This window comes from Falco naumanni, chromosome 9 (assembly GCF_017639655.2).
Source record: "Falco naumanni isolate bFalNau1 chromosome 9, bFalNau1.pat, whole genome shotgun sequence".
Taxonomy (NCBI): Eukaryota; Metazoa; Chordata; class Aves; order Falconiformes; family Falconidae; genus Falco; species Falco naumanni.
In genome coordinates, this window is record NC_054062.1 from 10,260,178 (window position 1) to 10,273,742 (window position 13,565).

General features: G+C 37.7%; 1 protein-coding gene across 1 annotated transcript in view; it reads left to right on the forward strand.

The window, feature by feature from the left end:
- The first annotated feature begins 4,253 nt into the window (after positions 1–4,253).
- Positions 4,254–13,565, forward strand: part of LOC121093449 (DAB2 interacting protein) — a 210,557-nt gene continuing 201,245 nt past the window's right edge. The window contains exon 1 of the mRNA XM_040605743.1: positions 4,254–4,801. Within this exon, the coding sequence (XP_040461677.1) occupies positions 4,744–4,801 (58 nt within the window). The 5' untranslated portion in view covers positions 4,254–4,743. The remainder of the gene's footprint in view (positions 4,802–13,565) is intronic.

The following is a 13,565-nucleotide window of genomic DNA, read 5'->3' on the forward strand; positions in this document are numbered from 1 at the left end:
GAAAAACAGCACAATAGAGCTTTGGCATGAACTTTTGGAGTAGGATGATCCCTGTGCTTGCTGTCCAGGGCAAGATAAGCTGCATCTCAATGGGAACGGACCCAGCCATGAGCAGTGACTTTGAAAACTTGCCAGGTAAAGCCAAAGAAACTGTGAAGCTGGTTACTTGGTATGAATTGTTATTCAGCCCTCACAAAAGAGGAGGCTTTGACAACACCCCCAGTAACCTTGGCAAACTGTTTTGTTAAGCAGGTCTGTGCTTCACTGGCTTTTCAACTTGCAGGCATTCATTGCTCCCTCCTACATATGAATTTATGTTTCAAAGAAGGACTGTGTGGTGGCGGGCAGCTGTGGCATCATGCTGATCTTTTACACTGGCTAACAACGACTGCATCAAACAGCAGGCAAAATAATGTACCACTCTTCCGTTTCTCTAGGGGAAAAGCAACGGAACCTCTTCTCACTCATTTCTGTAGATATGCAGCCTGAAATGTTTTCTCCTTATTTTAAATAATGGAGATCTTTCTGTCTCCAACTTGGTCTTCTCACATAGGGTGATGCTACTGAGATGGCATGCTGAGAATGAATCCCCAGGAATAATTTTTGCAAAGATTTTAGCAATTAAAATGTAATTGCTAATGTTTTTACCTGCTTATACTGGAAAAGACTCATTTTAGGGCTATTAGAACTTTAAATAGTTAAAGCTCAGGCAGTTTTTATAACTTTCAAACTAAATGACATTCATGATTGCAAAGAAGGTGTCCTACAGCTTTATGCTTCGGTGACTTGTGTTACAATATGGAAAGGGTAATGTTTACTTGGTGTGAGCAAGGCCTAATTAGTGCTGTGATGTACTTTGGTGTCATTCTTAGGCTGTTAGAGATAGGCCTTGTGATAGTAAAATGATGCATTACCAGGAACAACATAAAAATTATACCAACACTTTGTTATGGATGAATGGAATATTATTTTGAAGAATGGAATATTGTTTTCAAAATGCCTGTTGACTGTGCTTGTTTATACATAGAAGTATTTCTACTTACTGTTTCCTATTGATCTTTAACACACCTGCTAGTGTGTTTTAGTGAAAAGTAGACTTTTCATAGTCTCCATTGGCCATCATCCATTGCCACTATACATAAAGTAGCAAAACCTGGTCTAAACAGATCTAGGAAGCGAATCCTTTCCCTGGCAATAAATCCAAGACCAGTTATATCACCACATTTATACCACTTCAAACTTAAGACTATATTGCTTAATCTGGAAGTACTAAATTACTTTATGATGAAGAATAACAAACATGTTCAATGCAGATCCGTGTAGCTGATAAAAGAGAGATGAGGAGATTTGCCCAAAGTTTTACAGCAAACTAAAAGCATTTGCAATCTTTCTTGTTTACAATTTCATGAAAGGCCAGTGTGAGCTCTGATTCCCATCAGCTATGAAAAGAAGTAAGAGATTAGAAGTAGTAGCTACCAGTTCTGCCAAAGTAAAGTCTTAGCTATTGAGCACAACTAGAGTCTGGTAAACAGAAGATGTGGAAATGAACATCATGCAGACATTAGGCAATTAGATAAAATTTCCTTTTCTGTCTCAAAACTAGCCATCTAGGAGAATGTGGAGATACTCTGATTAGGCAGAAACAGTACGTTTAATTTCCACTTCCTTCCAACTATTTCAAAATTTCTTCCTTGAAGAGTCAGCTTTCCAAAACTCTAAATTTTGTGTTCTACCTAACCTCATAGGTATTCCAGAGGATATGCTAGCTAGACTTCTGTTTCCACACTCATTAGTTCAGTGTGCTTGGCTCATTTCCTAGGATTTGGTCTAGCATAGCCTCTGACCATTCAGGCCATTTGTCTGAAAATCATTTCCCTCTTCACTTCTGCAATTTTCCATTCAGTGCCTGAGTAATTAAAATCCCTAGTGATCAAAGCCCTGGTCTTCCAACTGTCCCTTTCTTTTCAAAATCATTGCATGAGGTACTTTGCCTAACTGCATGAGCTGTGCTCAAACAAAGAACATACGACAATTGCTCAATTGTTAGAAATTGTGAATACTGTCTTCGCCAAAATATTGACATCATTCTGACTTGCACATTAAGGATTAGGCTGTAACTACAGATGAGCAAATGATTTGGATGACATTTAAATCAAATAAGTTGTCATATAAAGTCACTGAGGTCTAAATAACTATGATTTTTCACTTTCCTATCTTGATTTCTTGATCTTAGCTATTCTGTAACATTCCTGAATTATTTCTGACTCTCCACAAGGAAGGTTTTCACAGGTGTTTATTTTTTTCTGGCACTAAATTGTCTGTGGAAAGTATATTATGTATATGTAGCATCTGTTTCATAGAAGAATAGAAATTGTTTCTCTTTATATAATTTGTCTCGATTCAGATGTTCATTACAGAACTATGTATTCATCTACATTGACGGTCATGATTCTCCAGGCATTTCTAGTCCTCTGTGTTAATGACTCACTCTGTGTGTGTATGTATGTGTATGTTTGTGTATGTTTGTGTATCTCCACATCCTGGGGTACAGAGTAGACAGATGATATCTGTCAGGACTCCTCACCTCCAAAAATTCTCTAAATCCCTTCTATAGCAATTATTGTCAGCTTTTGTTAATTCAGACTGGAGGGATGTAATATGTGTCAGTCAAGAGTTAACACACTTTTTTCTGTCATATACTAACTCCTAGACTGTATACATGACCCAAAACAGGTGGGGGACTGTTAACAGGCAGAGTGCCATGTTCCTGTAGTCACAGAGTAGGTGGTTTTGTGGGGAAGGTGGAAAGAGGGAGGTTTTTTGTTTTGTCAGTGAGTGGGAGAAGTAGTGAAGTTGTAAAGAACATAGGGAGCGTAGGGTGCGAGGGGAAAGAATATAGGGTTTGCAGCACTGTAATTTAGACTGAGACAGAGATCTCAGAACATTATTTAATAGAGGCTATATACTGTGAAACACTTAAAACAAATAGATGGAAATGAGTTTTTCTTCTATTAATATGGCATAATCCCCAGGAACAGTGCTAAAGTGTTTTTGCAAAGTACAATTACAGCAGAGTCATATCAACCTGCTAGGTTAATTTCTCCACACAGAACTGCATGTTTTTCTCCCTTCAGCCAGCCATTCATTTGTCCGCCTACAGCTTGTAGCACCAGGCGTGAATAGTCAGCTCTAAAGCACTAGTTACATGACTCTGTAAAGAGTGAGCTAGGCAGAAGCATTACCCGGGAGCACCAAAATAGAAACTCCTGCCTGCCTCAGAATCCTGTGTCATCAGCCGTGACAAACCCGAAATGCGCTAAATCTGTTGTGGATGTTTAGAGTATCCTTGCCTTAGATCTAGACAAAAGCATTCTTTTTAAACAAGATATGTTTTAATGCCTTAGATGGAGTATTAAAGAAAGAGTTTGAACCATAGGTTCGAAGTAAAATTGATCCTGAAAGTCTGGATTTGGAGAATTGTTTCAGGATTATTATAACAGCAATATGAATTTACCTTTCAGAGACACATCTAGGTTTATAGTTGCACATTGATATCTTTTGCTGTTATTTTGTGGACATGTCTTCAGAGAAAATAAAATTTTTATGCGTCAGCTAGGTGATAGGGTCTTCTTCCCCAGGCCTTGTACCATATCATCTATCTAAGAAATTCAAACCATGTAAGGTTGGGAAGTTCCTGTGAAATAGGACATATTTAAATGTCAAAATCATAGAAAATTGAAGCAGAAAGAAGAGTTATGAATTGTGTGATGTCTCAGGGAGTTAGTGGTAGACCCAGTAGCAGAATGAAGGGGACCTGACGTCTAATACTATGATCTGTCAGCTATGTTGTCTCTGTTGAGAGAGTCTGCAGTTGCAGACTGGTGTAATTTACCATATGAGTCTAGCAAAGCTGGTGCTTGCCTCTCCAGCTCATTTGCAGAAGGCTTTTTAAAATGCCAGCTTAGCAGCAGCTCCTGGCTTGGTGAAGGAGGTAAATGTAGGACAAGGTCTCCAGCAGAAGGCTGTTGCTGCAGCAAGTTACAACTGCCCAGTGCGGAGTCATTGAGTTGCCTCCCTGTTAGGCACTGGCTGGTCTATTCATTCTGCAAACAGCCTCTTTCTTTTCCAAGACAGCCCTAGGGACACAAGGGAATGGCAGAGTTTATTATAAACTGAGTAAAGGAATAGACTATTGCTGGAGGAGATCCAGGGTTATAAAAGATTGTAGCGGGGGGGAGAAGGAGGAGGGAACAGGACATAATTTATGTTTGTGTGTGAGGGGGTGCGTACTGGTGGCTTCAACAAGGCATTCCCCAAGCCTTCAGGACCTTTGCTGGTTTTGGTGCGATTTTCTGCAGTGCATACCGTACTGTGTCAAACCCCACTTACTTTTTATTGTATCAATCATTCTCTTTATGCAGCAACACGAATCGGAGAACGCTTGCAGGTCCTGTTCTGAATGAGCTCCGCTCTCTGCCAGCTCAGCCTAGTTACTGCTGTAACTTAGTCTGGGGGATGGGAGAAAAAGGTTGCTGCTACTTTAAATATAATGCATTAAGAGGATGCTGGAAAAAGGCCTGCATGCTGTAATACCCAGCCATCTAGTTGGAAAAGGAGCCAGATGTAATACAAAAGAAGAAACACAGCCTCTTATGGATGCAGCACTAATTCATAAATCAGGTGAATCAGCTTAGGCAACTGCTGTGTTTTTATGCCTCTGCTGCATGGAGAACTGCATGTTGGATGCTTTTATTTGAAGTAATGGAACCAGATAATCCTTTGGACCAGGAGAACTCCAATGGTAAGAAGTAGAAAACATAGAAAAGAGAGGGAAAAAAGGATAGTGAAAGAGTGTCTGAGTTAAACATCCTACTAAAGGTGCAGGGTTAGGCATGTGTTTTTACTGTCTTTGCATGGATAAGTAGAAATGAATGTGGTAATGTGCTTCACATTATCTTAGAAATCACTCTGTTTACAGGGTTTGGAGATACAAACATGTAGTAAACTGATGCATATAGTGTAGTGCAAGGAGCTATAATTGGGCAGAATTAACCTATCTTCTGGACAATCTTTACAGACAGAAGAGGAGCCTATGCATTCTACATTATTCAGTTTGGGGGTCTTTTTTGCTGGTGAGAAAAGAATGTAACTTTATGCCGTATGTGCTGTCAAACGAAGCATTTGGAAACAGTTTCTTTATCTGCAGAAAGCTTTCCTACAGGCAGTTGCATGAGTAATTTACTTAGAAGGATATATTTAGCTAGGGACCACATAAATTCACCCTGGAATTAAAGTCCATGGTTAAAACTGCAGCTATTCCCTGGATTTATAGCATTCCACATGCTGATGTTCTGGTATCTAGTCTATTGGAAGGCATATAAAAAAGCATAAATTCAGGTAAAAAGTTGTTTACAATTACAAGTCTTATTTCTCTGTTAGTAGAGTGAATTGGCTATACTGAGGACAAGAAATTGTTTACATTTATGAAAACAATCTAAAATGGTGATTTTTAGAATAAATTGATTCTCAGCTCTTTAATATGTATTTGGTACTATTATGGATACAGTTTGAAATCAGCAAAGTATTCCACGTCCTGCACATACATTGTTCAAGAACTAATTATGTATTTCCCACAGCATATTCTCTGCTGATAACCTAGAGCTTCAAGTACGACATAACTGCAGTGTTAATATCACTGTAGACCTAAAACTGTGTGGAAGGAATGTGGTTAAGGGAATGAAGTAACATTTAAACTATGTGAACAGTTGACTGGGCAGATATAAGTGGGAAGCACTGCTTTACTTTGGGCTCTGTGCCATGCTGAAGTTGAATTGTATAAAATAATCAAGGACAGATTTTGATGTTGTTTCAAATGATAGTATTTATATTAAAAGATTAAGAGGGGAGGATCACACTTTTTATTTCATTTTTCTATTCTATTTCATATGTAGTTATATTAATTTCTCTCTGGAAGAACAGTATCTGCCTCTCATGTCTTGTACCTCCTCTTAGACCACTAGAACACAGAATTAAGTTTTTTCTTCTTTACAGCAGGAAGTTTTAGGATTATCAGAGAAGTGCATGCATAGTTTGAACTGATGTTACCAAATATATAAGCAAGTGTTCTTGCCTATCCTAACATTAGAATCTGGACTTCAGGAGTCACAAAGAGAATCTCTTGCTTCTGTGGGAAATCAAAGTTTAACTTGGTTTCTCAAATATGTTAAGGTGGCTCACTAAATTTAGAATGCATATTTTCAGATACACTGGTTTCTTATTCTTCTCCTTACAGACATGTAAAGTATATTCTGTCACATTGTGTAGAACCTTGTTTTCCTGCAAAATACTTGATAAAGTAGGCAGACACTGGAAATGTTAATGAACTGTGAAATGAGAGATAAATAAGCGCTTATGGTACCAAGTATCCTAGAAGAAACTTCACTGGTTCCCCTTCCCAACTATGTAAATCCCCATCTTCCTTTTAGAGTTTAATTACTTTGATTTAAACTATCCCATTGTAAAACAAATAGGTTGAACCATATCTTGATCAGAAAGTCAATTGCTTAAGTGTTACACTGCCTTGCTGGAGCAAAATGCAGGACTCGGGGATTAACCTATTATTGTGGTACTACTATGCATTATTTTGCATGAATTCAGTAAATAGAAAGGTCTCAAGAATATGCCATCAGAGTGCTCTTAAGAAAGATTTTCCCCTTTGAGAATGTTTTCTTGTAGCTGTCATTCTTGAAGCAGCCCCTTTGCCCCTTTTATTATCAAAACAGCTAGTGAACTCCTGTGAACACACTGATAACTACTGTGTTTATCTTACTGTATGTCTCCTGTGACAAATATTAATGCCTTGGGAAGTGACCATAACTTGAAACTTCTGTGCTTACTGTAGAAGTGCCTTTTTATCTTCAAGAATGTCAAATCAAATTCCTTTTCCTGCTAGAATGGAAACCGCTATTGAATTTTTGATCTACCTGAGAGTCCATATTGGTTAACCATGTACCTTAAAATTCAGTGGCCGTTCATTCTTAGTTGCTTGTTGCCAGCCCAATCAATAGATCTTTAATGACAGTAAAATCTGTTTGGAAGAATATGTGGCAATAATATACTTTACTCTTTTTGCCTCCTGCAGCTTGTTCATTTGCTTACAGAGGTGTATGAAATCAGCTAGAAGGACATTAGTGGAATATTTAAGACTGAGAAGCTGTGTCTCACTTCTCAGCACAGATATTTTTCCTAATGAAATCAGGTTGCCAACTTTTCATGGAGATACCTCATAGATTTATTATTGCTTGTAACTGGAACAGAAAACGACCACTCATTTATTTGGGGGCCTGAAATGAGATTTAAGCTGTTCTAATTGCCTTGATGTAGTAGACCCTGGACTAAAATCATAACCTGTGGGTGAAATGGTTATTGGATTTTTCTCTGTGCTGAGCTGTAGTGCTTGCACTGCTTTCAACACAAGCTTTCTAGGTTGCTATCCATTTTGACATTTGTGAACAGAGACAGAAGTTCTGTAACTTTTCTCCATGTGTACCTATGATACAGGCTCACATAAAGCTACAGGTTCTTGTAAGGATCATTAAAATACTTCCCTTCTCCTCCCCCTCCCCCTGATATTTTCTTTACATTCTCTGAAATGCAGGAATGTAAAGAAAGATTATTGTCATTTTATGACAGCTCACAGTTCTGACTTTTTGATGTGTTCTTTTTAATGTACTGGCATGGTTTTACTCGATTCTTTTCAGAAAAAAATGTTTCTTGGAGGAAAAGTGCTGAAGAATGCGCTGATTCTGAAACCATAACCCTAAATTACCCATTTCAGAGGGATGACACATCAGAGCTACAGATTTCTCTTTTGTACTATAGCCACTTGCAGCTACAAGAATAAAAGGCAACTCAGCAGCTTTTTGCAAGCCAGTGAAGATTTATAAGATGTTGTATTTTTGTACAAACTCTTGAGTACAAAATATCTATGAGTTGTGCATTCATTGTGTCTTCTAATTGCTTAGATCACAGTTTATAAAGCTATAGTGAACACTAGTACCACCTCTGAGTTGATTCTTTTGTGTGTCCTGACAATATTGCTTTGTGAATTAGTTGTTACTCTTTTAAGGGCACAGTATTCAAGCACCTCTTGAACAACATTGTAGACCAGCTCCCAACTACCGGTTTTAGAGGAATCATGTTCTCCGTACAGTAAGTGTGAATCACAGATGCAGATTTTGTACCACAAAGACATGAAATGAAACCATTGTGCTTTAATAATACAATAATTGTAGCATATTTTTTTCAGTTTCTGACACACATGTTCAACCAGGTGAATTACATGGATGACAGCCAGTCTTGAACTTTTCTTGCTGTTGGTAGTTTAGATTCTTCAAGCAGTGTTCTAGGGCAGTAATGAAATCCTAGCCTCAGTGACACCTTGATGTGTATTAAAAATTGCACTTGGTAGAGAGGAAAACAGAAGTAAGGACTAGGAAAACAGAATTTTTTATAGATGAGATATTGTTTGTTAGCAGAGTCATGCAGGAACCCAAGATCCAACAAATTATGGCAGCTGTAGGTGAAGACTGAGGTGTTAATTAAGAGAGATAGGGTAGATCTGCTTTAGAACAGGAAAAGGCTGTAAACATCGTTACTGAGCTGGATTTGGCAGATGATGTAGTTTGGGGCACCTCACCCACTATCTCAGCCAGCAGAGCCAAAGGTTCGTCAGCACTCTAGGCTCTTTAGTTTCCTGGACTTGGCATTTACTTCCACTCTGTGGATAGTATGTATGTGTTCTTAACCTTGTATTACCTTCTTTTAAATATAATATGATGATCTTGGAGACAACAAAGATTAGTTAGACTTAAAATAAGATGAAAAACAGCAAAATCTTTTGAAGTATCTTTCTGAAAGTTCCACAGAAAAGGCTGTGAACCAGGAATTCCCCATGCAAGGGGAAATTCTGTTGCTGAACAGTGAGGCAGAGACAGATAATAGGGGAGTTGATTTGGCATTTCTTCTTCAGAACTGCATTTTAGGCATCTAGTAAGGAGAAAAAGTAGGAAAATAGGGTGACAACACTAATTTTCAGTGCAGTACTCTGAAGCACCTGCCTTCTAAATAGAAGCAGTGCTGAAGATGCCGTGCAGCTAGGTTCTGAAAAGTAAACTCCCTCTCATCTGCTAACAACTGAGTATTTATAAGAGTAAGTTATTTTTATTTTACCATTGTAATTAAGTTAACTTGTTCTGGAACAAATCTCCCCTGATCTGAATTCCCCAAATGTGTGGAAAATTGGTCAGGAATCTATTTTAATAGAGGTATGTTTTGTGGTTTAATATTGTACATTGCTTGGAAATTAAATGTTAAGTATTTCTTATAGGTGTTGCCATTCTGACATGCTATCTGAAGAAGCAAATTGTTCAGTAATATTAGTGAACGTTTGCATCTGAGAAAATAAAGATGCTTTGTGATTAGACTGGTAAGCAAGGTTTGATTTAGATATGTTGTACTGAAGAAGTATATGTGACATGGAAAGAGGAAGAGGGTATAAAAGAAAAGACTAGCTTGCTTGAAATTTATACAGAATAAATTCATAATAATTTTTTTAGGTTTTATTATCTTTTAAATAATCCGAGGAGGTTGATCAGTTGTCAGTCATAAACATAGGCTTTCTGAAGAAGAGCTGGCATGATATAAAACCAGTAGAAAATAATTATAATAGAATATTAATATAGCACAGTGTACATTTTTCTGCAATGTTAAAACACTAAACAGTTTGGGTTTGTTTTTCTAATGGCATGGGTCACTGTGTAGTGGTTTTGGGGTGTTTTTGCTTGCACAAGTTGCAAACAGGTTGCTCAGATCTTTGAAAGGCAGAGCACTGATCCTTTTCCTTATGTGAGAGAAAAGGAGTTTTGTCTGGGAGCAGCTGTTTTGCAAAAACTATACAAAAACATAGGTGAACTTTGGCTTTTCTTATCCATGGTACAGTCCTGTCCTATTAAGCCTGAAATTTGGTTTCAATATTGAGTGAATATTGGAAAGTAATGAGTTTTGGTGGTAGTAGTTTTAAAAGTTAATTACCCGTTATTGTCTACAGGACTGAAGAAAAATGGTAATGAGTAGGTTGGTAATTAAACATATTAAATTATCATTAGGTGATTAAATAGTGCTGTACTGTGGCCTGTGGTGTAGATCCTTAAAATATTATTTGTTCTTTGTCTGCTTACCTCAGGCAACATTTGTGTGGTTTGCAGAAAACTCCTTGAGTTAAATACATTAGAGAAACAAAGTGTATATTATTACTAGAAATATTTATCCAAGACATATATGAGAAACCAGATTATTTATCAAAGTGTGTTATTTCATAATATTCCATGAGAATAGTGAGATCTCTCTTTTGAGCAGTTTTTAAAAATCATGCTTTTTCTTAGTGAATTTCAGTTTTCAAGGCTGAACTAGCAGAGGGCTATAGACTGTTGAGACAGTTATGCTTCATTCTTTTTTTCGTTACAGTTCTTACACCATGTCTATCTTATGGCTTCTGACAAAAGAGAGGTAGAGAAACATGTGCTTAATGGTAGGAAAAATCAAAAAGAAAAAGACAAATGGCAGTGTAATACCAAGAGAAGATAAATGCAGACTGAATTCCTGATGAATTGTGTGTCAAAGTGGTAGGCATAATTGGGTGGCAACCCTTTTCTTTATATTGTACGGTAGTTTTCTTCATTTTTCCTACACTATATTCAGGTACTAACTATAATTCATAAGAAAGACGTGTTGTACTGAAAGGTAAGTCTGAAGCAGCTAACACATCTTTCTGGAAAAAAGGTTCTAAATTTTGGTGGGCAAAACCAACATAGAATATCTGCATATAAGAAATACTAGTGACAAAATCAAATACGATATCCTACCTGAGGGCATTATTTATGGGTGAACATCTGAAACAGCAACAGGTTCACCCCACAAGTAACATTAGGTCACTGTTCCACATAATTTTCTGAGGTTCCTATAAGTTATATGATCAGTATTGGACTTATTTCAAAGAAATAAGCCAAGTATGTGTAAGTGATTGTTGTTCAGAAAGGATCATAAATGATCTGCTTGAGCTGTCAGTGACCACGTGGCAAGTAGAGCAGATGTCACAGTTTAAAGTAGGTGGGTTTCTCTATTGTCACCAAAATATTTCAGCAACAAATAGAAAAGTTTTAAAATAGATACAAGCACTATCTGGTAACTTCATTATAAATTACACTAAGTGGCGAAACAGAAAGATCCAGTATAGCTTTAGTAAAGCAGTCAACAGTATCAAAAAGGCAGAAAAGCTCCAGGGGAATAGGAGTCCAAGGATTAAGAAGATTAATACATCATGATTTGTAGAATGCATTTTAGGATTTCCAAGTTCACAACTGAATATGAACAAGCATTGCATGCAGTCTTTTCCTTTCTCTCCCTACTAAAATCTGTAGAAGAGGGTAAAGCCAACCAGTAAGCAAGCACCCCACCAGATTATGAGCACACAATAAGGGAGAACCATCTATGTGAAATCGTGAAGGAACATAAGATGAATAGAATGTAACCATCCATACGTGGAGGTACTAGAAACAGTCAAAGTAGTGTCTTCATTCTTTTGTAATAAAGAAAAGGGTCCTTTCATAGTCAAGAATGTTTTAAGGCCTTTTCTCTTTGTTTCTAAAAGAGCAACTTCAAAGCACAGCATTGGGGGAACCCTCACAGTTCCATCTCTAAAATGCAACACCACTACAAGCCTCTTTCAGAACTTTCTACAGCAAGAGCCTACTATTGGAGAAGTGAATTCGGTATAATTAAATGGAATGGAAGACTGTACTGTGTTAATATTTTGTGATTACTGAAATCTGTCTAGTCAGGATTAGGTATTAACAAAGTATTTGTTAATATTAGTGAGGTACATCAGCTGTGTGAGGATGCTACATAGGAAAATGCCTCAGAATGATGTTGCAGGGATAGTGAAAATGAGAGGCTTTTGATGTTTTGTTCATGTGTCTGATTTGGAAAATAGGGGACAAGAGATTTCATGGGAGCAGAGATGATGAGGTATTAAAAGCATATACCTGATATATCAAGGTATTCATAGGTCAGAAGCTTTTAAATTCATCAGGTGCTGGTAGCAGGTAACAGAAACTGGAGAAGCAACAGAAGAAATTATCAGTCCTTATTGAGAGCTGAGACCCACATTTTGGCAAGGAGTCAGTCAAGTGGGTTTTTCTGAGACCTTTAATCAAGGGTTATTGTGATCACATACATGTATGTAACTACTATGATGTTGGACAGCAGCCTCGTTTTTCTGGGTATCACCAGAAGGATTGACAACCACTGACACTTTACATCTGTGTCTAACAAATGTATTGTACACGAGGGATATAAAGAATAAATAGCTGCTTACCTTTAGCCACTGCTCTGTAATATTATTTATTATGTCTGATCAGGATGTTTGCCTAGGAGGTTTCTCACTGCATGCATGTGGTTATCATGTCAGAGCGTTATGGTGATGTTGTTTACATTTAGCTGTGCTTCCCCACTGAACATGTCCAAGGAACTAGCATGTGTAAAAGACTTAATTGCAAAGCATTGCTGCTGCTGATACAGGCCCAGAGGCCTACCAGATGCCTTGCTAAGTGAGTCAGTAGTCGATGGTTTTGGCTGCTAGACAGCTTAATGCAGTGATCCGAAAATGTCTGCCAAAATGAAGTTTCAAGAAATGTTTGTTTTCTTACTGGGTCTAGATATGCTTCTAGCTTTGTTTTACACCTTTAAATACTTCTCTAGATGTAGTTGGGAAGTTGGAAGGCAGCTGTGGCAGATGTAATAACACAAGCCATTGTTCTTTGTCCTGTAACTGTTATGTGTGTGTTTGTTTGCTTAACCATTGGGTGGGCATGGCATGGCTTATGTAGCAAATCGATGCCTCCGAATGTAGGTTCTGCTGTTAATCCGAGCAGGAGAAATCCTGATGCTTCATGTTTTGAAAGTAGGAAAGCAAGATGCTAATAGAGTTCTCTTATTTGTTTCAGAATAAAGAAAAAAAAAAAGATTTAAACCAATATTAAATTAGACCAGAGTTCACGATATTTTATTGTCTCTGCAACTGTTCTTCTGTTTTGCAGAAATGCTATTAGAGCATTACTCGTGGCAGAGAGAATATCCCTGAAGAGTTTTTCACAGTTCATGTGTCAGACAGGAATGCAAAGGATCAATTTACAGCCACAGACAAAGATCTGAAAATGTCCGGGGGGATCTGGGAGAATGCTTCTCACCCCAGATAGTTTTACTGATTTAACTGATTCCACTTGTCTGACTGCAGTGTGTTTTCAGCTAACCCAGAGTTAATTTCTGAGTGACAGCAATAAAAACATCGTATGTAGGCTGCAGTGAGAGCTGGTATAGGAACATTAAACATGGTGTTACCTCCTTGCAGTCTTTTCTGTTTTAAAAATGAAGAGAATTTCAGTATGTTTTGGAAAGGTCACAAGTGCACTACTGTATTCCAGGGACAAACCTGCTGGTGCTGTGCAACT